The sequence below is a fragment of the Hippopotamus amphibius genome, chromosome 2, assembly GCF_030028045.1.
Source record: "Hippopotamus amphibius kiboko isolate mHipAmp2 chromosome 2, mHipAmp2.hap2, whole genome shotgun sequence".
Classification (NCBI taxonomy): Eukaryota; Metazoa; Chordata; class Mammalia; order Artiodactyla; family Hippopotamidae; genus Hippopotamus; species Hippopotamus amphibius.
Window position 1 is genome coordinate 165,301,901 of NC_080187.1, and position 26,959 is coordinate 165,328,859.

Below are 26,959 nucleotides of genomic sequence, written 5' to 3' on the forward strand. Positions count from 1 at the left end.
CAGGTTTATATAGCAGGTATTAGCTATTCATAGGAGGGAAGGGGAACTAATGTTTATTAGTTTAATACGGTGCCAAGGTACTGAACTAAGTGTTTAATGTCTATAATTTCATTTAATCTTCATAACATCCATATGAAGTAGATATTGTTTAGATATTATCTTTGCTTTACAGATGAGGAGGCAGGATCAGAAAGATTACATAGCTGTTGTTCTATGTCTTATCCTGGTCTTTTAGACCCCAAACCAGCATTTGTTTCCATAAAATATGAATTGAGCAATGTCCCTGGCATTCAGGAACTCTTAATGTAAATAAGGAAATAAAATGATACATTAAACAGGGTAGGTACTGTTTTAATGAGGCTTTAGGAACCTGAAAGTACCACTTAACTCTCTGGGGAGGTTAGGGAAGGTTTTACAGAGTTGATGTTTCAGCTGAGTATTGAATAGGAATTTTATTTGAACATGGTTTCATGTTAATGCTGCTACTTTATTTTTAAAATTTTTTCTATATATTTTAAAAATTTATTTTATTTATTGGCTGTGTTGGGTCTTTGTTGCTGCATGCAGGCTTTCTTCAGTTGTGGTGAACAGGGGCTGCTCTTCGTTGTGGTACGTGGGCTTTTCATTGTAGTGGCTTCTCTTGTTGCGGAGCACAGGCTTTAGGTGTGTGGGCTTCAGTAGTTGTGGCATGTGGGCTCACTAGTTGTGGCTCACAGGCTGTGGAGCACAGACTGAGTAGTTGTGGCACACGGGCTTAGTTGCTCCGTGGCACGTGGGATCTTCCCGGAGCAGAGATCAAACCCATGTCCCCTGCATTGGCAGGTGAATTCTTAACCACTGTGCCACTAAGTCCCAATGCTGCCACTTTTAACTGTTTACAACTTGATATTTTCAGCAGTGGTGAAATTAGCATGTGAGTATTATTACGGAAGCAAAAGCAATATGAGAAATATTACCTAATATATATGCAGAAGCAGTATTGAGCATGATGTATAATGATATAGTTTTTAGTATCTGTTATTTTGGTGACTTTTTGATGTTAAAAATTTAGTAATCCTAGGTATAATATGATTTCCTTCACTACAGATGTCCTCCTCGCACTTTCTTACCAGCCCTCTGCAAAATTTTTCTGGACGAAAGTGCTCCAGACAATGTGTTAGAGGTGACAGCCCGTGCCATAACATACTACCTGGACGTATCTGCAGAATGCACCCGAAGGATTGTTGGGGTAGATGGAGCTATAAAAGCACTTTGCAATCGCTTGGTTGTGGTAGAACTTAACAACAGGACAAGTAGAGACTTAGCTGAACAATGTGTAAAGGTAAGCCTTAATTATTTATTGGCCCATTTGAAGATAACTTAGACAGTGAAAAGTATATTTTGCAAAATAAATAAAATTCTTTCCATTGTCATTTTTACTTTATTGAGAGTGGTTGAAAACAATGGAAGTCACAGTCCTTATGGTACCAAAGGAGATCCCATATGGTTTAGGAAAAGAAATGTTAACTTTGAAGGAAAATTGTGGGTCACTGATAATGCTTTTCTGTGTTGCCTCAGTGCTGTTTGGTTTTTGGTAGCCACTAAAAGTGATTTTTTTTTTTTTTTTTGGCACACGGGCTTAGTTGCTCCACGGCATGTGGGATCTTCCTGGAGCTGGGATCGAACCCGTGACCTCTGCATTGGCAGGCGGATTCTTAACCACTGCACCACCTAGGAAGCCCTAAAAGTGATTTTTAATGTCTTAATATTCATAGAGTAAATGTGAGGATGATGAATAATGTCATAGCTGGCGTTTATTGATTTTTTTTTTTTTTTAATGTCTAGGACCTTTATAAACTTTAGCTAAATTACTTGTAGTTCTCAGCTTGCCATGCAGGTTTCACCATCTAAACCTGTGCTGTCCAATATGGTAGCTATATGTGACTGTTGAACACTTCACATGTGACTACCCCAAATTAAGGTGTGTTACAAGTATAAAATATACACGGGATTTTGAAAACTTAATACATAAAAGATACCAATAATTTCTGTATTGATTACATGCTGAAATAATGACACCTTGAATATATTGGGCTAAATAAAATGTTAAAATTAATTTCTTCTGTTTTGCTTCACTTTTTTTTTTTAAAACAAAAGTTTATTCTTAAATGTACACCAGGCTCCAAGTCAACACTTCATTCTAGCTATAGGTAGCAACATGTTATGGCAGGGAATCCAGGTGTTTAAATAAGAATGGAATTAAGGATCACCATTGCCTCAGGCACAAGGAACAGTTTTTTGCCAAATTTCTTAATTCCACCTGTGGCTAGGGGGCCCTTCCCCATAGCCTTTGCTTTTAGCAACTTGAGTTTCTTCTGCTCCTCTTTCTGTTTCTGCTTGAATGCCTTATCTTCCTGTCCATCTTCTTGGCTGCCTTCTTGGGCTGCTTTAGGGACTACTTCTTGCCATTTTCACAGCCAGACATGGCTCCTGCCCCTCCTTTCTCAGACCCTGCCCTTACTTTTTAAAAATGTGACTACTAGTAAATTTGGAGGGTGTATTATATTTTCTGTCATTCTAGAAAATTAAAATTGGACTTACTGTATTTTTTTGTTAATTTTGTTTTACTGTTGTAGGTGTTAGAACTGATATGCACTCGTGAGTCAGGAGCAGTCTTCGAGGCTGGTGGTTTGAATTGTGTGCTTACCTTCATTCGTGACAGTGGACACCTGGTTCATAAAGATACCTTGCACTCTGCCATGGCTGTGGTATCAAGACTCTGTGGCAAAATGGAACCTCAAGATTCTTCTTTGGAAATTTGCGTCGAATCTCTGTCTAGTTTATTAAAACATGAAGATCATCAGGTAATTAAATCGCTATTGTGTACTTTGTTTTCAAAAAGTGATTTTATAGTGTCCACTAGTTATGATTATGATATACCATTCACCCTGGAACAATGTGGGGGATAGGAGTGCTGACCTTCCACACAACTGTGGATCGTATAGTTCTGTAGTATGAATTTAGTGGGAAAAAAATCCACATGTAAGTGAGCCCATGCAGTTCAAACCCATGTTGTTTAAGGTTCAACCTTAGTGCAGTTTGAATTTTTTGCTTGATGAGATAGAAATAATTCCATCTTCTCTTTTTCTCATTCTATATCTCTATAGGGTAACCTTTTTTTTGTTTTGGTAATGATACATTTTAAATTATAAAAGTGGTATGTGTTTATTCTTAAAATTTAAACATTTTAGAAACATAATTTTTAAAGCTGCACTTATGCCCAGTGTAATTTGTTGGCTCAGCACAATTTTGTTGACTTAAAAGGGTAGTTTTCATTGAAGTAAAATAACAGTATTTGAAATTTTATATGTGTAAACTTTTGTTATATTAGCATCTTTAGAAAATTAAACTTGGCTTTTAATGCCTTTTTACTATTTAGATGTTAATTATTTTCAGTTGCTCTTCATCGATTATCTTGGCAAAGTTGTACATAATAATGGTAAATATTTATTGAGCACTTACTGTTCCTGTAGGTTCTTTACATATATTATCTCATTTGAGTTCAGACAATGAATTATAAATACTGTTACTATCCCTATTGTGCAGGTAAGGAAACTGACGCCTTAAACAATTAAGTAGCATCCTTAGTTTATACAGTTACCAGAACATGGAGCCAGGATTCAAATCTAGACGGATTGTATGCTTTGCTACAATTGCCTTTCTTAATAGTCCCAATATTGAAATAAACAGTACTAGTCCTTTTTAGGTGAATTTTATCCATATGTGTATTCTTTACATCATTAGGTTTCAGATGGAGCTCTGCGATGCTTTGCATCACTCGCTGACCGATTCACCCGTCGTGGTGTTGATCCAGCTCCCTTAGCCAAGCATGGATTAACTGAGGAGTTGTTATCTAGAATGGCTGCTGCTGGTGGTACTGTATCAGGACCATCATCAGCTTGCAAACCAGGTCGCAGCACCACAGGACCGCCTTCCACAGCTGCAGATTCCAAATTGAGTAATCAGGTGTCAACAATTGTAAGTCTGCTCTCAACACTTTGCAGAGGCTCTCCAGTAGTAACGCACGTAAGAGTGTTTTTGAATCTTATTTAATCTTTCAGAAGAAGTGTTTTTGTATAGTGCAAATATATTAAAACTTTTCTCCCATTCTCTTTTTAGGATCTCCTGAGGTCAGAGCTTCCAGATTCAATTGAAAGTGCATTGCAGGGTGATGAAAGATGTGTGCTTGATACCATGCGTTTGGTTGACCTTCTTTTGGTGCTATTATTTGAAGGACGAAAGGCTTTGCCAAAGTCTAGTGCTGGATCCACAGGCAGAATCCCAGGACTCCGGAGATTGGATAGTTCTGGGGAACGCTCACATCGGCAGCTTATAGACTGTATTCGAAGCAAAGATACCGATGCACTTATAGATGCAATTGACACAGGAGGTTGGAAAATATTTTTTAAAATATAAAAAGAAAGCTGTGAGATAAGGAATTATACAGGCAATTTCTAGTTTCTAGATTTAAAAAAATTTTTTTTTAATTTTTAGCAGTTGTGCCAGAAAATAGAATGGCCAATGTATTCCATCTATATCTTCTCCTTTCCCTTTGTGTATAAATTATCAGCCTGTTTGCATGATAAGATCTGAGTAAATGCTTGTTGAATGAGTAAATGAAATTAACCTGTTTTATTGCCAGAAGGCGAGCATACCAATTCTAAGGTTAAATGCATATTGAATTTAGGGCTGTTGTTTTTGCAAGGTTAATGGAAACTGACACAAGTGAATTATCATTACATATAGTAAATTTTTTTAGACTGCTTCACGAGGTGATCAGCAAATATAAGTTGGTGAGAGATGCTTCTGGGTCATCAGACTTTTGTTTTCTTTTGATTATAGATGTGGTTTAGTTTCTTTTCCTCAGTTACAGCATAAGGTAACTAATACTCTTGAGTTCTATTGTATATTTAGGGTTTTTATTTCTTATTTTATGTTTATTTATAAGGCTTAAAGCATTGTGAATCCTCAGTGGTTTACAAATTTTAGAATACTTTTTCTTAGCAGAATTTTTGTTTGCTGATTATTTACTACTTTATAGTTGACCTACATGTTTAAAATTGGCTGTGTACTTAGTGATTATTAATAACAATCTTTAAATCGTTCCCACTTTAGAAAAGTTTATTATTGTTTCATTAACCTTTAAAAAGATTTATTTATTTATTTTTCCTTCAAACTTCCAGCCTTTGAAGTAAATTTTATGGATGATGTGGGCCAGACTCTGTTAAACTGGGCCTCTGCTTTTGGAACTCAGGAAATGGTAAGCTAACAAATAACAGCTAATGTTTTAAATCAAAGATAGAAATATTAATAAGGCAACTTTGTGATTCTCTATCATTTCACAGGTAGAATTTCTTTGTGAAAGAGGTGCCGATGTTAATAGAGGTCAGAGGTCATCATCATTACATTATGCTGCATGTTTTGGAAGACCTCAAGTAGCAAAGGTAAAATCCAGGTTTTTAAATTATTAATTTAATATTTAACATTTACATGGTTCTAAAATTAGAATGATATAAAAACTTTTATTCTGATAAGTTGCGCTTCCATGTTATCCCCATTTGCTCCATTTCCCCTTCCCCACTATAGGTGTTTCTTTTTCTTGTTTTGTTTTGTTTATCTTTTCATTGCTTCTTAATACAGATACTAGCAAAAATAAATACGTATGCTTATTTTCTCCTCATACAAAATGTAACATATGCACTGATCTATACTTTGCTTTTTTCATTTTATAATACAGGTTTTTTTTAAAATTTATTAATTAATTAATTTTATTGGCTGTGTTGGGTCTCCATCACTGCACATGGGCTTTCTCTAGTTGCGGTGAGCGGGGGCTTCCTCTCTTGTTGTAGAGCACGGGCTCTAGGCGCGTGGGCTTCAGTAGTTGTGGCACATGGGCTCAATAGTTGTGGCTCACAGGCTCTAGAGTGCAGGCTCAATAGTTGTGGCACACGGGCTCAATTGCTCCACTGCATGTGGTATCTTCCTGGGGCAGGGATCGAACCCGTGTCCCCTGCATTGGCAGGCGGATTCTTACCCACTGTGCCACCTAGGAAGTCCAATAATACAGTTTTTCATTTAATAATACACATTGAGACCTCTCCCTATTAGCATATAGAGTTGTTTTTACATCTGTTTACTTACTGTGTATGAATGTACTGCAAGTTTATTCAACCAGTCACCTATTACTGAAAACTTGTTTTTTTCCGAATTTCTTTCTCTTTGTAATGAGTAACTTTATACATGTTTCTGTTATTTCTGTTTATCAACATAACAAATATTCTGTTTGCAGAAGAATCAATATCTTTGACTCTTAGATTAGCAAAGGACTTTGGAGAGTTTTTTTGTTTGTTTGTTTTCCCTGTTCTGTTTTGTTATGTTTATTCCTTCTTTTTTTGTCTTTTAGATTCTTTATATAAATGAAATCATACATTATTTGTCTTTCTCTCTCTGGCTTATTTCACTTAGCATAATACCCTCTAGGTTCATCAGTGTTGTTGCAAGTGGCAAGATTTCATCCTCTTTTATGGCTGAGTAATATTTCATTGTGTATGTGTATATATACACCACATATTCTTTATCCATTTCTCTATTGATGGGCATTTAGGTTGCTTTCATAGCTTGGATATTGTAAATAATGCTGCAGTGAACATAGAGGTGCATCTATCTTTTCTAATTAGTGTTTTCGTTTTCTTTGGGTAAAATCCTGGGGCGGAATTGCTGGGTCATATGGTAGTTCTGTTTTTAATTTTTTGAGCAATCTCCATACATTGTTACTATAGAGTTGTTTTTTTTTTTTTTTTTTACAGTTAGGAGAAACTGAGGTCCAGAAAGTTCAAATGATAAGGGTTAAGCCAAATATATGATCTAGGTCTCAAGAATCTTCATATTGTGAAGTAATTTATCATAATATATTTTCTAAGAAGTCAGACCCACCTGGATTCAAGTCTCAACTCATTAACAAAAAAAGGCTGTGTGTATGGGGATATGTGTATAAAAACAGATGATTGAACTTGGTGTACCCCCCCAAAAATAATAAATAAATTAAAAAAAAAAAAAAAAAAAAAAAAGGCTGTGTGGCCTTGGACCAGTTTCTTAAGTTTGACTTACAGTTTTATTAATAAAATGTATATACACTCCTGGTATTATTATTATTTTTTTTTTCAATCTTTTTTGGGTTTGTTTTGGCCGTAGTGTGAGGCATGCGGGATCTTAGTTCCCCAGCCAGGGATCAAACCTCTGCCCCCTGCAGTGGAAGCGCAGTCTTAACCACTGGACAACCAGGGCAGTCCCTCCTAGCATGATTATTGTGATAATTAGAAAAAAATACATGAAAAGCACTTAGCATAGTTGTTGGCACATTGTATGTAGATGCTTAATGGTAGTTGCTATTATTGTCATAGTGTTGCTAGTATTGTCTTTACACTGGGAGAAGATTTTTGTTAACAACTTAGCTTTCTAGGTGGTCTGTTCAAGCTCGAATTCTGTCAGTTTGAATTGGTTAATTTTTAGAGAGAGAGATGTTCCTAAGGGTGGTAAAAATTTTTATTAAGCCTTTTTTTTTTCCGAACGCATACTATTTTGCAGGTATGCGTAGCTGAGTGGGAGAAGGAGCCAAATGAATTGTATCTAACCTTAGCCTATCTTGATTATACATCACAATGAGCTATAGCTGCCATTATTAATAATGGTATAATAGGTAGTACTCACCAGGCACTTATTCTGTGCCAGCCAGGGTCTTAAGCATTCAACATGATTTATCATTCTTCACAGGCTCTTCTCTTTTTTAATTGATTCTAAGATATAACCCACCCACTCACATACACATTTTAACATTTTTTAACTAAGGAAGTCTTACAGTTGCTATTGGCCAGATAGAAATTGCAGCATAGTTATTATTACCTGTCCATTCAACAAATATTGTGAAATTGGATTTTAGTAACTTGAATGAAAAATCCTGTCTGTTAGAGGAGCACTCTCAGAAATGCTGTGTCACTAAACTCTTTTTTTTTTTTTTTTTGGGGGGGGAGTACACCAAGTTCAATCTCACTAAACTCTTTATGGCACAGATGACGGCACTGTATATAGAAACAAATATTGGTGCCTTTGGATCGAAAAGAAATTGTGAAAAATTGTGCTCAGAATGTGAAGTTACAGAAATATCTTATTATAATTATATTTTGTTTTTTAAATTTATATTTGTCCAAGTAATACATAAAAAAAAAAAATCTAAGTTTATGAAAGTTCTTTCAATAAGTTAAAAAAAAGTCCAAGCAATAGGAAAGCATTATTGCAAAATTAATTGGCATTGTTTTTTCTTAATTACGTATCTGATAATCTGTGGCATCTTAGATATGATGAAATACTGAGTTATTCTGATTCAGACTCCAGGAGTTTGGAATTTTTAGCCAATACTGCATACTTCTCTGAATGTATGTACTCACTTATTTGTCAGATATATTGCATAATAACGAAATTCAAAAAGCTGCAACTCAGAGGCTGATAGGAAAAGCATGGGACTTGTTCTCTGTTCAAAAGAGCTTAGAGTCTGCTTGGGGAGAGAGTCTAGTGTCCATTAGAAATTGGTGAACAGTGTGAATTAGTATTTAAGACCTAAATTTGGTAGTTCATTCTAGAAGAATCAGTTTAACTTGGTAATTGGCAGTATACAGGAAATGAGGAAGATGATTACTAGTCCACAAACTGAATACTAGTACCTCTGGTAAAGTAACTGAGAGGAGCAGTTTGATGGAGAAGATGACAGGTTCAGATGTGAATGTACTTAATTTGAGGTATTACTAAATAACCAAGTGAAATTAATCTATAATTTTTTTCAAGATATAAATAAACCACTTTTAAGGTATTGTGCAAAGGCAGAGATCTGAATTGGTAACTACTTGATTAAGTAACTCTGTAAGTCTGCAGTCTGAAGTATGTGGGTGCAGTCTAAAGGTTGCAGAGTTGGATATTGAAGAAATAAGGTTGTTAATTATTATAGCCACATTAAATGCTTTTCTTTTCTAGACTCTCTTACGACATGGTGCAAATCCAGATCTGAGAGATGAAGATGGGAAAACTCCATTAGATAAAGCTCGGGAAAGGGGCCATAGTGAAGTAGTAGCTATTCTTCAGTCTCCAGGTGAGTGGTAATATCTTTTCTTTTAAGCCATCTGCTATTACTTTTCAGCTTCACTTCCATAGAAGTAGCTTTCTGTAGACATATTAACATTATATAAAGAAATCATTTCTATAAAGTCAAATAATTACATATATACACACACACACTCTTCTATTTGATAAGTATTTAACAGTGTACTGTTCTGTGTTCTTTGAGACTTTGTCTGCATGATTCCAAAAAGGCCAAATCACAAATTTAAGGGGTGAGGGAATGTCACAGAGTAGTTGGTTATTGTGTAGACAGAGTATTTTGACCAGATTTTTAAGTTTTCACCGAGTAGATGAATGCAGAGTCTCTCTGAAATATTTTATGGAATCAAGTGGAGTATCCAAAATTATCTCCTTAAGTTGTTATTCAGCGCATTGGAGGTACTAATGCTCTTTAGTATTTTTACAAACACCTTTGATAGAAACAACATCCTAATTTGTTTGGCTATTGTTAATTAGGATATTTATAGTTGAGTACATTTTACTGTTTTTTCATTGAAAGAAAAATTTTCCAAAAAAACATTTTATTGAACAATATTTGTCTATAGGTGATTGGATGTGTCCAGTTAATAAAGGAGATGATAAGAAAAAGAAAGATACAAACAAAGATGAAGAAGAATGTAATGAGCCGAAAGGAGATCCAGAAATGGCACCCATATACTTGAAAAGGTTACTACCAGTATTTGCACAAACATTTCAGCAGACTATGCTGCCTTCAATAAGGTAATTTCTTCTGTTTGTATTTACTAGTTAAATTATGCCAATTATATACTTTTATTTATCTCCTTTTCCCAGAAGGATGTGAGGTTTATTTTAATATTGAAAAGGTATGATAAGAATAAAAATTAGATTGGAGAGTTAAATCTTTCCTTCTGATCATCTGAGTTAAGAAGTTTAGAAGAAAAAAAAAAGAAGTTTAGAAAATCAAGGAAACTAGCTTAACATAGTTTTTGTAGCTCTCTGAATATCAGTGCTAGAGAAATTTTTATAAGTACAGCAAACATTTATTGAGCTTTATGGAGGCATTTTTGATAGAGTCAGTGTAAGCTGGCCCTGGAGGAGTATTCAGAGAATTAAACTTACCCCTGTTTATGTACCCTTGCAATCTAGTGAGGAAGGCGTGAGTAATAATACAGAGCGGTAAGTGGTAGATTAGACATGTATTCCCTGAGAATATAGATGATTTAACAACTAATTGGCTGGGCAAATTGGAGATTTTTAATGCAGAAATGAGGTTTATATTGGGGTTTAAAGCAGTGGTCCCCAACCTTTTTGGCACCAGGGACTGGTTTCATGGAAGACAATTTTTCCACGGACCGGGATAGGGGTGGTGGTGAGGGAGATGGTTTCAGGATGATTCAAATGCATTACATTTCTTGTGCACTTTATTTCTATTATTATTACACTGTAATATATAATGAAATAATTACAACTCACCATAATGCTGACAGGAGGCGGAGCTCAGGCGGTAATGTGAGTGATGGGGAGCCGCTGTCAATACAGATGGAGCTTCTCTCGCTTGCCCGCGGCTCATCTTCTGCTGTGCAGCTCGGTTCCTAACAGGCCACGGACCGCTAATGGTCTGTGGCCCAGGCATTGGGGACCCCTGGTTTAAAGGATACTTGGAAGTTTTTTAGGCAGATAGATTTAGAAGGATCAGTGAGCAACAGTATGTGCAAAGGCATGGAGGTATGAGTCAATTCATCCTGGTGCAAGTCCTGGTGGCTATTCCTCTACAGTGTGTCCAAAGTCCATCATTTCTATCCATCTGTTGCTAATACTTTGATCCAAGATGCAATAGTATGTATTTTGGCTACTGTAGTTGTCTCTAAAGTAGTCTTTCTCCTCTTTTTCTGTCTTGTCCCTCTACAAATCCCTACATGTTAGGCTGAATTAGTTTTTAAATCACAATTATATCACATTACCTTCTGATTTAAACCCTCCAATAGCTTCTAATTGGCCTTAACTAAAACCTAACTCATCACTCAGGCTTGGAAGGTCTTGTGTAAGTCCCACCCAGCTCTCTGACCTCATTTAGTACTATCTAACCCCTAGCCCATTACCCTTCGCATACTATGCTAGCCTGCTTTCTGTTTTTGGAACATTCTGTGTACATTCTTACCTTGGGGCTTTTGCACTTACTTCACTTTGTTGGAAAATTTCTGTCCCCAGGGCTTTTGAATGGTTGTTGCTTCATATCATTCAGGTCTCAGTTCAAAAGCTTACATCCATTGACATTTATCCACCTAATTTAAATTTACCCCTAGGACACTTTTCATATCAATCATGATGTTTTATTGTCTTCACAGAGTTTACACTGCCTAAAATCTTCCTTTTCTTTGAGTTTTTGTTTTTTTTATTGTCTGTCTCCTCTCTAAAGCTCCATGAGAGCTGGTCTTATGTCCTGCTTTATTCCTACCAAGACAAGGAGGTATGGAATAGGGCTTGATATTTAGTAGATCCTCAGTAGATACTTACTGAATGATTGAATGAGTCTGTTTTGTTTACAGCTGCAAATATTTTGTTATCGATGGAATATGGGATATGTCTATATAGCTCAGTAAATACTGTCAAAAAGGTAGGCAAGAGCCTTTTATGACCTAAGAAGCCCTTTCTGGTCTAGATAATGAGTGTGGACTTTACCTCACAGTTAAAGAAGGATCATTAAAGACTTGTGAGGAAATTTGTCACAGTCAGATTTGTGATTTATAAAGATCACCTTGGCAGTCTGGTGGAGAAAAGAACTGGAAGAGGGCAAGAATGAAAACAGACTATTTAAGGGTTATTTTTCGATGTGAACTTTAGACAGTTGCTGGGAGACTGGATTTGTGGGAACAAATTGAAGAGGTTGGGAGATGGGTTTATCAATATAAGGACTGATGACTACCAGTTAGATTTGAGGGATGAAGGAAAGGAAGGGGTAAAGAATGACTGCCAAAATTTTGGCTGCATGATTGAGAATTTGATTTTGGTCATTTAAAGTTCAGGAGGTCTTTAGAATGTGGAGAGTTTTGTAGGATTCAGGTGCCTTAAATACCAACATTATGAGTTGATGTTAAAGTGAAAGTAGTCTGCTTTAAATAGGGGGAAAGTGCCAGCCAATAATTCACGGTGGACATTTCAGAACTTGGTTTTTATTCTTCCTTAAATAGCAACAGAAGGGTAGGTTTTAGTGGGCTACTTTTTGTTTGTCTGTTTGTTTGTTTGTTTAACAGAAGATTTGGTTCTTTTTTAGAAATGAGCAAGTTCAAATTTGAACAGATAATTTGGTCTGAAAATTTTAGAGGACTAGGTGTCATGTGAATAAAAAAAACCTTAAGGTATATTTGGAGTTAGAATTGCTTCATGATAAGGCCATCAGGAAATTATAAAGTATGCCACCATATAACAGAGTTCCCTTAATGGATAGTTTTTTTAAAAATAAATTAATCAATTAATTTATTGGCTGCATTTGAGTCTTTGTTGCCGTGTGAGGGCCTTCTCTAATTGTTGCAAGTGGGGGCTACCCTTCATTGTGGTGTGCGACCTTCTCATTGTAGTAGCTTCTCTTGTTGCGGAGCATGGGCTCTAGGCACGCAGGTTTCAGTAGTCGTGGCACTCAGGCTCAGTAGTTGCGGCCCACGGGCTCTAGAGCACAGGCTCAGTAGCTGTGGTGTGTGGGCTTAGTTGCTCTGAGACATGTGGGATCTTCCTGTACCAGGGATTGAACCTGTGTCCCCTGCATTGGCAGACAGATTCTTAACCACTGTGCCACCAGGGAAGTCCCTGGATAGTTATTTTTTATCATTCTTTTAAATATTTGAAGATGGTCTAAACACAGTTTTAGTTATAGCATATTTGATGCTAAAGTTTTCCAAATAATAGTTAGCTGACAACTTTATTTGTGGTGAATAAGATAGCATGTCTTTAGTTCAGAGCTCATGCTTTGGAGTCAGCTCAAAGTCAGTCTGAATGCCAGTGTTGCCATGTTGTAGATAGATAGCCATGGACAAGATACTTAACCTCTTTATCTTTTTTTTTAATGTACAAAATTGTTTTTTTCATCAATTTAAAAATATGTAACCATTTAAACTGAATACACATTAAGTTAGTATTTTATTTCCTAACTATACAGTTGATATAAGGAACTGATCCATTCAGTTAAAACCTAATGAATACCATCAACTTTTTCTGGCTTATTTTTCTGAAGAGAATTAGTACATACACATATAATTTTGTCCTTTCTAAAATGCTTAGAAAAGTTGAAATATCGTAGTTCACACAAAGCCCTTTAAAAATCTGAAGCCACAGGTTGCACATGTTAAAGGTAAATGATGATAGCAGTCTTCTTGGGAAAATCCTCTTGGAAGAGGGATTCAGTACTAAGCAGGTTACATAAACATAAGAAACCACCACAATTTTTAGTACCAGAACTGTTGCCAACCTGCATGAAGTTCATTTGTTGCATTTTAAAATGGTTTAAACCTCAATATAGATACCACAGCACAGAATTTTAAATGTAATGGTCAAATCAGGTAAGTGATGGTGGCTAGTGATAATATTCCTAAAATACTGGGACCTGATGTGTTGCTTTGTTTAAAGTGTGACTATAAAAGAGAGTATTTTCAAATATAAATACCAGACTTTTATTTGTCAGATTCACTTCTTTTGCTAGGCACTTAAACCAGTGACACTGCTGTTCAAATTCAGACTTTGAAATTTTCTTATTGAGTTAGTTGTAAAAATCAGTATTATTTTGTATGTTTCACTCTGTACTTTAAATAGGCAAAAGCTGTCCCCCCTTTTCAACATTGTTATTATTCTGAATACATTTTCCTCCTCAAATCAACTGAATTATAAAAGGGAAAAAATGATCATCATTAAGTATACTTACAAAGTGAATGTAGATTCAAACATGGACTTGAAAACTGGAGTTCTAAAAATGTTTTGCATAAAATCTGTATCACTACCATTACTGGGAAGCCTTAACTTGGCTATTTTGAGGCTATAGCACTCATTTAGTATTTATGTTAAGAAAGATTAGTTTTATAGTCATACCTTGTAACTTAAAACTTCAGAAAATAACCTCTTGATCTTAATTCATCTGTAAGATGGGATAATTATACTTAATTATCTTTAGGTATGAAAATTAAAATTAAGTATTTGTGGTATTTAGAATAGTGCCTAATATTTTAGAGATACTTGAAAAAAAGATAGTTTATTAAAAAGTTTTATCATAGATAAGTTAAAACATATTCAGACATTGAACTAATTGTATGCTAAACTCCATCACATAGCTTCAATGTCTTAACACATACACAAATCTTATTTTATTTATACCTCCTCAACTGTAGCATTCTGAGGCAAATCCAAGACTCACATAGTTTTATCCATAATTTCTCTGTGTGTATCCATAAAAAATAAGGATTCTTTTGTAAAGCACAGGGAATATAGCCAATATTTTATAACTTTAAATGAAGTATAATCTATAAAAATATTGAATTACTATGTTGTACACCTGAAACTAATAGAATGCTGTATGTAAATCAACTATAATTCAGTAAAAAAATAATTTTTCATCATTTAAAAAGATTCTTTTTTGTTTTTAACAATTGCATTATCATTATTACACCTAAAATAATTACAGTAGTTCTTAAATATCATCAAATAAGCATTCATTTTTCCCAATTTTCTCATAAATTTTTTTCTTGACATTTGGGTTGGAGGGGGAAGTTGTTAATATTTTCCTTTGCTTCCTTTATTTTTGTAATACATTACAAGAATAGCAAATATATAAATTTATGTGTAAATGATGCATAGTATTTTACAAGGTAAAGAGTTATATAAATAGCATCATATTATGTGGTTCTTTTTAATTTGCTTTTTATATGGTAATTTTTTTCTTTTTGGTAAGATTCTTGTAGTTCATCCATTTCCACTTCCAAATCATTCCTTCTTTTCTTTCCTTCCTTCCCCCCTCCGTCCCTTCGTGCTTCCCCCCCACCTTCCTTTTTTGAAGTATAATTCACTTATAACACTGTTAGTTCCAAATGCACAACATAGTAATTCAGTATTTCTGTACATCACAAAATGCTCACCATGATAATTCTAGTTACCCTTTGTCGCTGGACGACACTTTTACACCGTTGTTGACTGTATTCCCCGTTCTCTACATCTTATCTCTGCGACTCATTTATTTTGTAACTGCAGGTTTTATACCTCTTAATCTCCCTCACCTATTTCTCATCCCCCACCTCCCAAGATGATTCATATATTTGTCATTATTAAAAACAAGGTGAAATGGATTACAACCTAATTTTTTACCATTTCAGTTTAAAATTTCATCAGAAGAGTAAATGTGTTTACTCTAATCAGACAGTTAAAGGAGAGTCTGTATCTGTGGACTTTAGCTGTTATCTATCAGTATTGGCGTGTGCGCATTGTCTGTTCAGGAAATAAAAAGCAGATAAAGGCTTCAAAACAGAAAAGCAGTTTCACTGGTGGGGTATTTTGTAAAAGCCTGATTATTTTCTCTGTAAGATATTTCTTCCCAGTTTTACTGAGCTATAATTTATGTGTAACATTGTATTAAAGTGTATAACATAATGATTTGATATATGTATATGTATTATTAAACTGAGGATATCACACTTTGCTTTTGAAGAAAGGCTACATAGAATTTTGAAGAGGTGTGGTAGATACATATCTTTGGAGTTAGTGTCAATGGGACAAAGATTGAGTTCACTTTTCAGCAGCAGAAATTCTTGAGGATCTGTTTATTTATCTACTTTTTAAGTCACAATTTGATTGAAAGAAAATTAGACTAGGTTGGATAAAGGGGGAAATTGTTCTAGGATGAGAATATGGAATAATCTAAAGATATAAGTTCTTCCAAAATTAATTTATAGATTATGCAGTTTGAAAGAAAATAACTATAGAATTTGCTTTAGAACTTGACAGATCTTAAAGTTCTTCTGGAAGAATAAATAGGTGAGATTATTAAAGAAAAATCTTTATGATAAAGCCCAAGAATTTATAAATCATTGGAGTAGACTAGCCCTTCAAATAGAATAAATTATGTTAGAATATACCACAGTGTTCATTGCAGCACTATTTACAGTAGCCAAGACATGGAAGCAACCTAAATGCCCATCAGATGAATGGATAAAGATGTGGCACATATATGCAATGGAATATTACTCAGCCATAAAAAGGAATGAAATTGAGTTATTTGTAGTGAGGTGGATGGACCTGGAGTCTGTCATACAGAGTGAAGTAAGCCAGAAAGAGAAAAACAAATACCATATACTAACTTATATATATGGAATCTTAAAAAATGGTATTGATGAACCCAGTGACAGGGCAAGAATAAAGATGCAGATGTAGTGAATGGACTGGAGGACACGGGGTGGGGAGGGGAGGTCGAGACGAAGTGAGAGACTATTTTTGACATATATACACTACCAAATGTAAAATAGATAGCTAGTGCGAAGCTGCTGCATAACACAGGGAGATCAACTCGATGATGGGTGATGACGTAGAGGGCTGGGATAGGGAAGGTGGGAAGTTGTCGCGGGAGGGACGGGATATGGGGATATATGTATTAATACATATTCACTTTGTTGTACAGCAAAAATTGACACAACAGTGTAAAGCAATTATATTCCAATAAAAAGTTTAAAAAAATTATGTTTAGAAATTGAATGTATTATAGTGGTAAATTATATAATGTATTAATATTTTATAATACATTAATATAATATAGTAAATGATATTAGAATATTTGCTTTGTGATTTGATTAAAAAATTAGCTTAGTCCCTTATATTCTGTACTTAAATAAATTCTAAATTTATTTAAAATAAATTAGAAAAAAAATAAAACCTTAGGAAAATGAAAAGAAAATATTTTTGAATGTTTATCAGAACTTGATAGGAAGAATGAGTTTTAAAACTTGTTTGTGTTAGTCCTGTCTGTCGTTTAAAATTTATTCTTAAAAAAGCAAAAGTGTATATCAGCAACAATATTACCCATAACCATGAAAGTGACAGAAATATAAACTTGTAATCCAGATAAATCTGCCAGCAAATTGGTATTTGTTATCAAGTGTGACCAAGGGATACTAACTTTATTATACAGGAAGCACATACAAATTTTTGATCAAAGTATAAATGCCAATTTAAATAAATTAGCCAATGACATTATGGCACAGTGCTCAAGAGGAAAAAGAAAACGACAGGGAAAAATGTATTCCCTTACTAGTAAAAAAACAAAACATTTAAAAAATAAAATTTCATGTCCTTTTCACCCATTAGACATTGAAGAGACAGAGGTTTTGTTTTTTTTTTTACAGAAGTAACAATATTGTAGTGAATTAGTACATCCATATCTACTGATAATTTAAGCTGTTAACAGTCCTTTTGTCCCCCACTTTATTGAGGCATAATTGACATATAAACTTGTAAGATTTAAAAAATGTACATCTTAATGATTTGATATATGTATACATTGTGAAAAGATCTCCCCCATTTAGTTAACATATCCATCACCTCACATTTTTATCTTTGTGTATGTGTGTACATGTGTATTTGAGAGAGAACTTTTTACTCTTAGCAAATTTTAATTATACAATACAGTTTTATCAACTATAGTCACCATGTTGAGGCTCTGTAATTTATTAGTCCTGTGACCTTAGTAGACTTACCTTTCTTTGTCTTATTTTTTTTCATCTGTAAAACTGAGCTAATAAAACCTACTTCATAGAGTTGTTGGGTGGATTAAATGAGGTGTAAAGTTTTAAAAATATATATGTGTTCCTGGCTCATCATGACTCAGCATGATAGTGACAGCCAGATAGGTAGACAACATATTAACATTCTTATGCTATTTTAATTGAAATAAATCATGATATAAAACTGTTACTATACATAAATACTGATTTGACAATGAAATATAAATAGCCATTAACAAATAGTAGAAAGAACTAATCCTGTCAGGGCAGTTTGCCCTCCATGTGCATACTATTTTCTATAAGGTACTTAAGTTTGTAATAAAACACATTTTAAAACTAAAGAATACGTGAAATTTGCCTAGAGAGAGTTATGAAATACATCAAGACCACATTCTATAGGAATACAGCTGTGTCAGATGCCTTTCTTGGATTTCAGTAGTGATTTCTGCCTCTCCATCCTTCCTGTGGAGAAGTCACCTCAGGGGCAATGATATCTACAGCTTGGTGCCCAGACTTATTGTTAGATGCTCAGAAAGCATGTGTTAAATGAATTATTGATTTTTATATAATAGACCAGTCTGTTGGAATTTAAATGTATGTGGATGTGTGTGTTTTATTTTAAAACAGCAAATTGCTTATTATAAAATTGAGGTTAATTTGTGTGACATTATTGAGTATCTCCAGTGTTCTAAGCAAAGCTGTGGATAAACAGAAGGGAAAGGAGTCATGCCAAGTTAACAATGAGAATATTTAAGGGCATGGGATTACTAGGATCTCATTTCTCTGAGGTTATAGTTATAATTAACATGTTTTAAATTTGACAGAGGACAAAAATGCTTAATTTGAAATTTGATTTCCATATAAACCATTAGGTGTTTTAAGAGGTTTATATTTGGGGTTATAGATACCATCTACTAGTAATTGTGTTACTTTTGATTTTCTAAAATTATCATGGCATATTAACATCATGCTGGTTAAATATAAAATAGCACATGTAAGAAAAGTACAAAAATAATTTGTTTTAATGAGTTCAATATATTAATAACAGAAAAATGAAATTACCTCAAAAAATGAACATTAACCAAGTGCTAGTATTATCTTAGTTTTTTTGTATCTTTTTCTTTAAAAATTTTTAAAGTGGAGTATAGTTGATTTACAATGTTGTGTTAGTTTCTGCTGCTGTACAGCAAAGTGAGTCAGTTATACATACACATATATCTGCTTTTTTTATTCTGTTCCCATATACGTCGTTACAGAGTATTGAATAGAATTCTCTGTGCTATTAAGTTCTTATTAATTGTATTCTTTTATTAATTGTATTTTTTAGCAGTGTTTAAAACTTAAATTGGATATTTTGGTTTTCATTAATGTTGCATTTTGTTTTATTTTAGCTTCTTATCATAGCTGCCTAAAATGCTTTTTTTTTACTTTTCAAGGAAAGCGAGTCTTGCTCTGATTCGAAAAATGATTCATTTTTGCTCTGAAGCACTCTTAAAAGAAGTTTGCGATTCTGATGTTGGTCACAATTTGCCTACAATACTAGTGGAAATCACTGCAACTGTTCTTGATCAAGAGGTCAGTTTATCTTTTTTGAAACTCCTGTAGCTTTAATTCCCATTAGATAGTAGTCAGTAAAATAATTTAACTGTGTTTTATTTTTATTAAATCATTTCATTTTGTCTGTGCAAATGATTGTACTTGTCTACTCCACGCAGCTAAACTTATTTTTATCATTTTCCCTTAATTTCCTTTTTTTTTGCCCCCAGGACGATGATGATGGCCACTTGCTGGCTTTGCAGATCATAAGGGATTTAGTAGATAAAGGTGGTGATATTTTTTTGGATCAGCTAGCCAGACTTGGTGTAATTAGCAAAGTGTCAACTTTGGCAGGTCCTTCCTCTGATGATGAGAATGAAGAGGAATCAAAACCAGAAAAAGTGAGTGGTCTTAATTGCAGTGGTATCTATCAGAAATAGAATTTCTTTTGAGCAAATGTAGTTCTAGTTACAATGGGTTTTGACAAAATAATGGCAATGTGAAGTAGTACTATAATTTTTTTTAAAATAAATTTATTTATTTATTGGCTGTGTTGGATCTTCATTGCTGCACACGGGCTTTCCCTAGTTGCAGCGAGCAGGGGCTACTCTTTGTTGTGGTGCGTGGGCTTCTCATTGCTGTGGCCTCTCTTGTTGCGGCTGGGCTCTAGGCGCATGTGCTTCAGTAGTTGCGGCACATGGGCTCAATAGTTGTGGCACACAGGCTTAGTTGCTCCTCGGCATGTGGTATCTTCTCGGGCAGGGCTCGAACCCATGTCCCCTGCATTGGCAGGCAGATTCTTAACCACTGTGCCACCTAGGTAGCCCAGTACTATAATTTTTTAAAATTTGGTCACTTTTCTTTTAAAATCATTGGTAAAATTTAAAACTTGCAGAAAAGTTGCAAGTAAAAAATATCAGAACATCTTCTGTTGAAAACATTTTGCTCAGTGTGCTTTATTACTTACAAAGATACATGTGTGCACACACATTTAAAATATATTATTTGAGGGAATTCCCTGAAGGTCCAGTGGTTGGGACTCCACACGGGTTCAGTCCCTGGTTGGGGAACTAAGATCCCACAAGCCGCATGGTGAGGCCAAAATAATAATAATAATAATGAAATAAAATATGTGAGAGAAGATGGATACATAGCGCCTCTTTTTGTACTTAAAATCTTCACCAGAAAAGCAGGACATTGTCTTATATAATCCTAGTATAGTTACCAAATCAGGAAATTGAATATTTATAGAAATATTACCTAATCCAGAGACTGTATTCATTTGCCATTGTCCCTAATAGCAATCTCTGCCTGAGGCATCTCCCCCAGCCACCCCACCACTTCCAGGAGCACATTACATTTAGTTGTCATGTTGTTCCATTTCTCAGCCTTTATTTTTCTTTCATAGCCTTGGCATTTTCTTGAAGAGGACAGACCACTTAATTTGGACAATGACCCTCATGTTGTGTTTGTGCCGTGTTTCTTCATGATTAGATTCAGGTTCCGTGTTTTTTTTTAGCAGAATGACTATAGAGGTGATGTTATGCCTTTCTCAAGTGTAAAATGTGCCTTCTTAGAGGCACATGTCTGTTTGCTCTCTTGTTGTTGATGTTAACTTGGATCCGTTGGTTGTTGTTTGTCTCTGCCAGGTTCCTGTATTGTAAAGATGTTTTTTCCTTTTGTAATTAATAAGTAATTTATGGGGAGATAATTTGAGACTATGCAATTGTGCAGTTTCTCATTAAACTTTTATCGGCTCATTTTAGTACCTATCGATAATTCTTGCCTTAGATCCAGTATTTAAAAATATACCTTATCTGTCTCTACTGATTGCCAGCAATGATTTCGTCCTACCATTTAGTGAATGCTTCCTACATATTAGTGACTGAGTAATAATAGTTTTGAGAGAATGGTTGAGTGTAGATTGTAATTGCAGGATCCTGAGTGATAGAGAGAGAGTGTATGTGTGTGTGTGTGTGTGTGTTCGTTCTTCCTAAATTACTGGAAATTTAACAAAAAACAAAGCAAGAAGTGATATCTGGATTCATCCCCCTGAAATTCTTTCTTTCAAGAAATAGGTTATAGGACTTCCCTGGTGGCGCAGTAGTTAAGAACTCACCTGCCAGTTCAGGGAACACGGGTTTGATCCCTGGTCCGGGACGATCCCACATACTGTGGAGCAACTAAGCCCATGTGCCACAGCTACTGAGCCTGTGCTCTCGAGCTCACAAGCCACAACTACTGAAGCCTGTGCATCTAGAGCCTGTGCTCTGCAACAAAAGAAGACACTGCACTGAGAAGCTCTCATGCAGCAACGAAGACCCAATGCAGCAGCACCCCACCCCCACCCCCCAAAAAATAGGTTATGGGGACTTCCCTGGTGGTGCAGTGGTTAAGACTCCATGCTCCCATTGCAGGGGGCCCGAGTTCAGTCTCTGGAACTAGATCCTCATGCATGCCGCAACTAAGAGTTCGCATGTCACACTAAGGAACCCGCCTGCCACAACTAAGACCCAGTGCAACCCCATTCAAAAAAAAAAAAGAAAGAAATAGGTTGCAGATCCCAGCAGTCTTTTTGTAGAAATTAACAAGCAAACATTTATGACAGGAACCTAGAATGGCCAAAGCATCCTTGAAAAGGAACAAAGTTGAAGGACATACACCAGCAGATTTCAAGTCTTAATATAAAGCTATAGTAACCAAAAAAGTGTGGTAGTGGTGTAAAAATAGATTAGTGCCCACATATGTATGTTCAGTTGTTCAAACAAAATGCTAAGGTAATTCTATCAGGAAAGGATAATCTCTTTAAAAGTGATGCTTGAACAAGTGGATAACATATGCAAAATATGAAATCTTGCGCCTTTTAACAGAAAATACATCATGAACTGAAATGTATGGGCTGAAACTGTGCGGCTTCTAGAGGAAAAAGAAGAAAAATCTTAGTGACCTTGAGCTTGACAAAGATTTCTTAGATAGGATATTAAAAGATTATATTATAAAAGAACCAAAAAAATCAATAAATTGTTTTAATTAAAATTTAACTTTTGTTTTTCAAAATACATTATTTACTTTTTTAAAAATATTTGCTTGTTTATTTGGCTGTGCTGCATCTTAGTTGCAGCACACGGATCTTTGTTGCTGCATGCAGAATCTTCATTGCAGCATGTAGGATCTTTTAGTTGTGGCATGCAAACTCTTAGCTGTGGCATGTGGAATCTAGTTCCCTGATCAGGGATGAAACCTGGGCCCCATGCATTGGGAGCGCAGAGTCTTAGCTACTGGACCACCAGGGACGTTCCCAAAATACATTATTTAGAAAATAAAAAGACAAGCCAGAAAATTCTTTTAGATTTTATTTGTCTGAAAATATATATATATATATATTTTTTGTTTGTTTGTTTGTTTTGTTTTTTTTGGAGGCGCTGCCTGGCTTGTGGGATCTTAGTTCCCCGACCAGGGATTGAACCCATGCCCCCTGCAATGGAAGCACAGAGTGCTAACCACAGGACCAATTTTGGCTTTTTTTTTTTTTTTTAATGTTTAACACCTCTCATTTGGGTCTTGTTTTTTTTTTTTTTTTAAGATTTATTATTTATTTTGTTTATTTATTTTTGGCTGTATTGGGTCCTTGTTACTGTGCACAAGCTTTCTCTAGTTTGGTGAGCAGAGACTACTCTTTGTTGCGATGCCTGGGCTTCTCGTTGCGGTGGCTTCTCTTGTTGTGGAGCACAGGCTCTAGGCGAGTGGGCTTCAGTAGTTGCAGCACACAGGCTCCATAGTTGTGGTGCACAGAGTTAGTTGTGGGATGTGGGATCTTCCTGGACCAGGGATCAAATCCATGTCTCGAGCATTGGCAGGTGGATTCTTAACCACTGCACCACCAGGGAAGTCCCTTGGCCTTCATTTTTAACGGAAATTTTCAGTGCCTACAAGGATTCTTGGCTGATCATTTTCCAGCATGTGAAGACATATTCTTTTGTCACCTGATGTGCATAGTCTCTACTGAAAAGGTTGCCTCCTTTTTCATCTAGTCCTTTGTATATAATGAATCTTTTCTTCTTCTGGCTGTTTTTAAGACTTTATAATTTGTTTTTAGCAATTTGATTTTGATGTGCTTAGCTGTGTTTGGTTTGTGTGTGTGCACGCACATATGGATGTCTGCCCCTGCTCAGGATTGCTTAATTTTCTTTGGTCTGTGGGCTTAGCGTTATGTCAAATTTTGAAATTATTGGTATGAGGATTTTCCACTCTGGCTGTTTGGAATGCAAATGTCTGACCACCCTGTGTGACCTCCGAATTGCTCAGTTTACAGTGTTCAAGTCTACTTTGCCCAGCCTTATGGAACATTACCCGTACATAGGTGGTCTGGTACTCAGTAGAGATGTCCTGGTGTCCACTTTGCACATTTATAGAAGTCTTTTCTGTTTGACTCTGTGATCCTGAACTCATCCACCACATTTTCATTTGCCTTAATCTCTTCAAACACAGATCTCCGTTTCCTCAACTTAGATTGCTGGACTCTATGTTTCCTCTTCTTCTTCTTCTTTTTTTTTTTTTAATTTATTTATTTATTGACTGTGTTGGGTCTTCATTACTGCACCACACAGGCTTTTTCTAGTTGCAGTGAGCGGGGGCTACTCTCTGTTGTGGTGCTCGGGCTCCACATTGCCGTGGCTTCTCTTGTTGTAGAGCTTGGGCTCTAGGCGCATGGGCTTCAGTAGTTGTGGCTTGTGGGCTCTAGAACGCAGGCTCAGTAGTTGTGGCTCGTGGGCTCAGTTGCTCTGCGGCATGTGGGATCTTCCTGGAGCAGGGATCAAACCCATTTCCCTTGCATTGGCAGGCGGATTCTTAACCACAGCGCCACCTAGGAAGCCCTGTGTTCCCTCTTCTTAAGACCTGAGCCAGAAAACTCTGTCTGAGCCTAAGGAGCTTACCTTCTTTGTTTCTGTTTTCTGGGAGATCATGCAGTCCTGGGTTGCTTGTTGTCCAGTATTTGAAAACACATCTTCATAAATTTTGTCTGGTTTTTTTAGTTGTTTACAGTGGATAGGCATGTCTTGATCCTTATTAATCTGTCTTGGCCTGGAGCACAGGTACTTATGTTTAGAGAAATTTACAATCCATATTTTACAAACTTATTTTAGTTTGTATAAGCTAACTACTATTTCAGGGAAGAAACATATAAAAGATACATTGAAAATTTTTTTTAAGTATAATAAGACTTTGTACAGTTTAAAGTGCTTTACCCATATATGCATACATGCATACACGCCAAGATCATATATGTTAATGATGAATGTTCTTAATATTTAAATGCTGTCAACAAAATAAAAATTTTTAGTATGCCAGGCTAGGCAATCAGTGTTTACAAGTTGTTATTTTTTTCTTTCAAACATGCTATAACTGACATTTTAATGACTATAGGAATGATCCAGTATATTTGATTCACTTGGCAAAGGGTGGGATCTTAAAAATTATATTGTTAAAACACAACTCTGGTGATTCTTTTGCACTGCTAGGTTTGGATACCATTGATCTAGTGTAAATATTCATTTTTTACAAATAATCTCTTAGGCCCAGGGATATGGTGAGTTTATCAAGTCCTAGATAATTAGCTAATTGTGTGTAAACCTAATCCATTTGTCTTCTTTACCCTTACACCTGGAAATATTATCACTTAGGTTATTATTTGAATTTCTTAACATTTCTCGGGACGGACTTGCAAGATTATAGGTAATTAGTTAAATCAGAATATGTATTAAACTATTTAATACGTATTAAAATATTATATTCAGGATGTTTTAATTCTAAATTTGGTTCATGATCATGTTTTTATAAATACTTATGAATATTTGGAATATTATTTTCCACACTTCATTGAATAATTTTACACAGGAAGATGAACCACAGGAAGATGCTAAAGAATTGCAGCAGGGTAAACCATATCATTGGAGAGACTGGTCCATCATTAGGGGAAGGGACTGCTTATATATATGGAGTGATGCAGCAGCCTTGGAATTATCTAATGGCAGTAATGGATGGTTTAGATTTATCTTGGATGGAAAACTTGCCACCATGTATTCAAGTGGTAGTCCTGAAGGTGGATCGGATAGTTCAGGTAATATTTTGTTTCTGTTAAAATGTTTTACTAGTTTGTATAATTTTGATAAGTTGTTTTTCTGCTTATATTTTTGCTACCATTGTCATAGCAATAGCATATCCTTGATGATCATATGGCCATTTCTTTAATATCAACAGAAAAATGATTGTACCATGAGAGCATTTCATACCTTTTTATTGTATGAGACAAGGAATAGCATTGTACCGATACCTACTTTTGCTCTCTCCATCCTTTAGGTAAAGATGCCTCTTATCATATAATGATGCACGTGTTATGCTATCTCAAATTATATTTTTTCCCAAAAGCCTTCTATTTAAGACAATTATGGCTGGAGGATTGTTTTTATGCCTGAACCTAAATAATACCAAACCAGTGAGAGTATGTCAAAGAACAAACCTTTAATGAAAGTTTTTTAATAAAATTGATATTTCATTAGGTACTTCATTTAAAAAAAGGAATATTTGAAAGGAATGAAGTTTTTAAAGCAAACATTTTGTCTTTATAGAAAGCAGAAGTGAATTCTTAGAGAAGTTACAAAGAGCTCGAGGCCAGGTAAAGCCATCTACTTCAAGTCAACCTATACTCTCAGCACCAGGACCCACTAAACTCACTGTAGGGAATTGGTCACTAACATGTTTGAAAGAAGGAGAAATTGCTATTCATAACTCAGATGGCCAGCAAGCAACAATATTGAAAGAAGATTTACCTGGTTTTGTGTTTGAATCTAATAGAGGAACCAAGCATTCATTTACTGCAGAAACTTCTCTGGGTAAGTATTTAGGTATGTCAGTTTAATGGATAAGAGTAAATGAATATGTTAAATTGCAATAAAATATGTTCTGTGAGTTGTCTTTTTTTTTTAAGGTTCAGAATTTGTGACTGGCTGGACTGGCAAAAGAGGCAGAAAACTAAAATCCAAGTTAGAAAAAACTAAGCAAAAGGTATATTTATGGGATTTGCTTTGTTTTTTGGTTTTTGTGTTTTATACTGATGTAGTAAGGTTTCAGGGGTAGATTGTAGGCATTTAAAAAATTGAGCCATGTAACATAAGCCACCCTAATCTAATGTATTTTTAGTTTTCCTTTTTCTGTGCTCATTATCTTATTTTCCACAATATGTATACATTTACTTATAGTTTTTATACATACACTAAATACCAACATTAAAATATGAACAAAATTAATGAGACAAAGAATAAAATTTAAATTATTTTAAAATTATGTGAGTTATGTCACAGAAACTTTAAACTCATGCTTTAATTATGATTAATGATAGTCATATTTTTAGTGATACAGTGGGATTGAAAATGCATTATTATAATTTACAATCCTGAGTTAATGGTTCGTGATGAAGCAATTTGAATTCCTGGTTCCAAATTAAGATAATTTGATAC

The 26,959-nt window shown here is 35.1% G+C and overlaps 1 protein-coding gene and 1 pseudogene across 6 annotated transcripts in view; one reads left to right on the plus strand and one right to left on the minus strand.

Moving 5' to 3' along the window:
* HECTD1 (HECT domain E3 ubiquitin protein ligase 1) overlaps positions 1-26,959 on the plus strand; it is a 93,015-nt gene that overhangs the window by 23,731 nt on the left and 42,325 nt on the right. For all 6 annotated transcript variants that reach the window (XM_057720908.1, XM_057720911.1, XM_057720907.1 and 3 more), the window contains 13 exons: positions 1,087-1,321; positions 2,616-2,843; positions 3,784-4,065; positions 4,159-4,429; positions 5,223-5,299; positions 5,385-5,483; positions 9,061-9,175; positions 9,750-9,924; positions 19,346-19,484; positions 19,676-19,846; positions 25,341-25,563; positions 26,072-26,335; positions 26,431-26,507. In XM_057720908.1, the coding sequence (XP_057576891.1) occupies positions 1,087-1,321; positions 2,616-2,843; positions 3,784-4,065; positions 4,159-4,429; positions 5,223-5,299; positions 5,385-5,483; positions 9,061-9,175; positions 9,750-9,924; positions 19,346-19,484; positions 19,676-19,846; positions 25,341-25,563; positions 26,072-26,335; positions 26,431-26,507 (2,356 nt within the window). The remainder of the gene's footprint in view (positions 1-1,086; positions 1,322-2,615; positions 2,844-3,783; positions 4,066-4,158; positions 4,430-5,222; positions 5,300-5,384; positions 5,484-9,060; positions 9,176-9,749; positions 9,925-19,345; positions 19,485-19,675; positions 19,847-25,340; positions 25,564-26,071; positions 26,336-26,430; positions 26,508-26,959) is intronic.
* LOC130846657 (translation machinery-associated protein 7-like) lies at positions 2,223-2,464 on the minus strand (annotated as a pseudogene).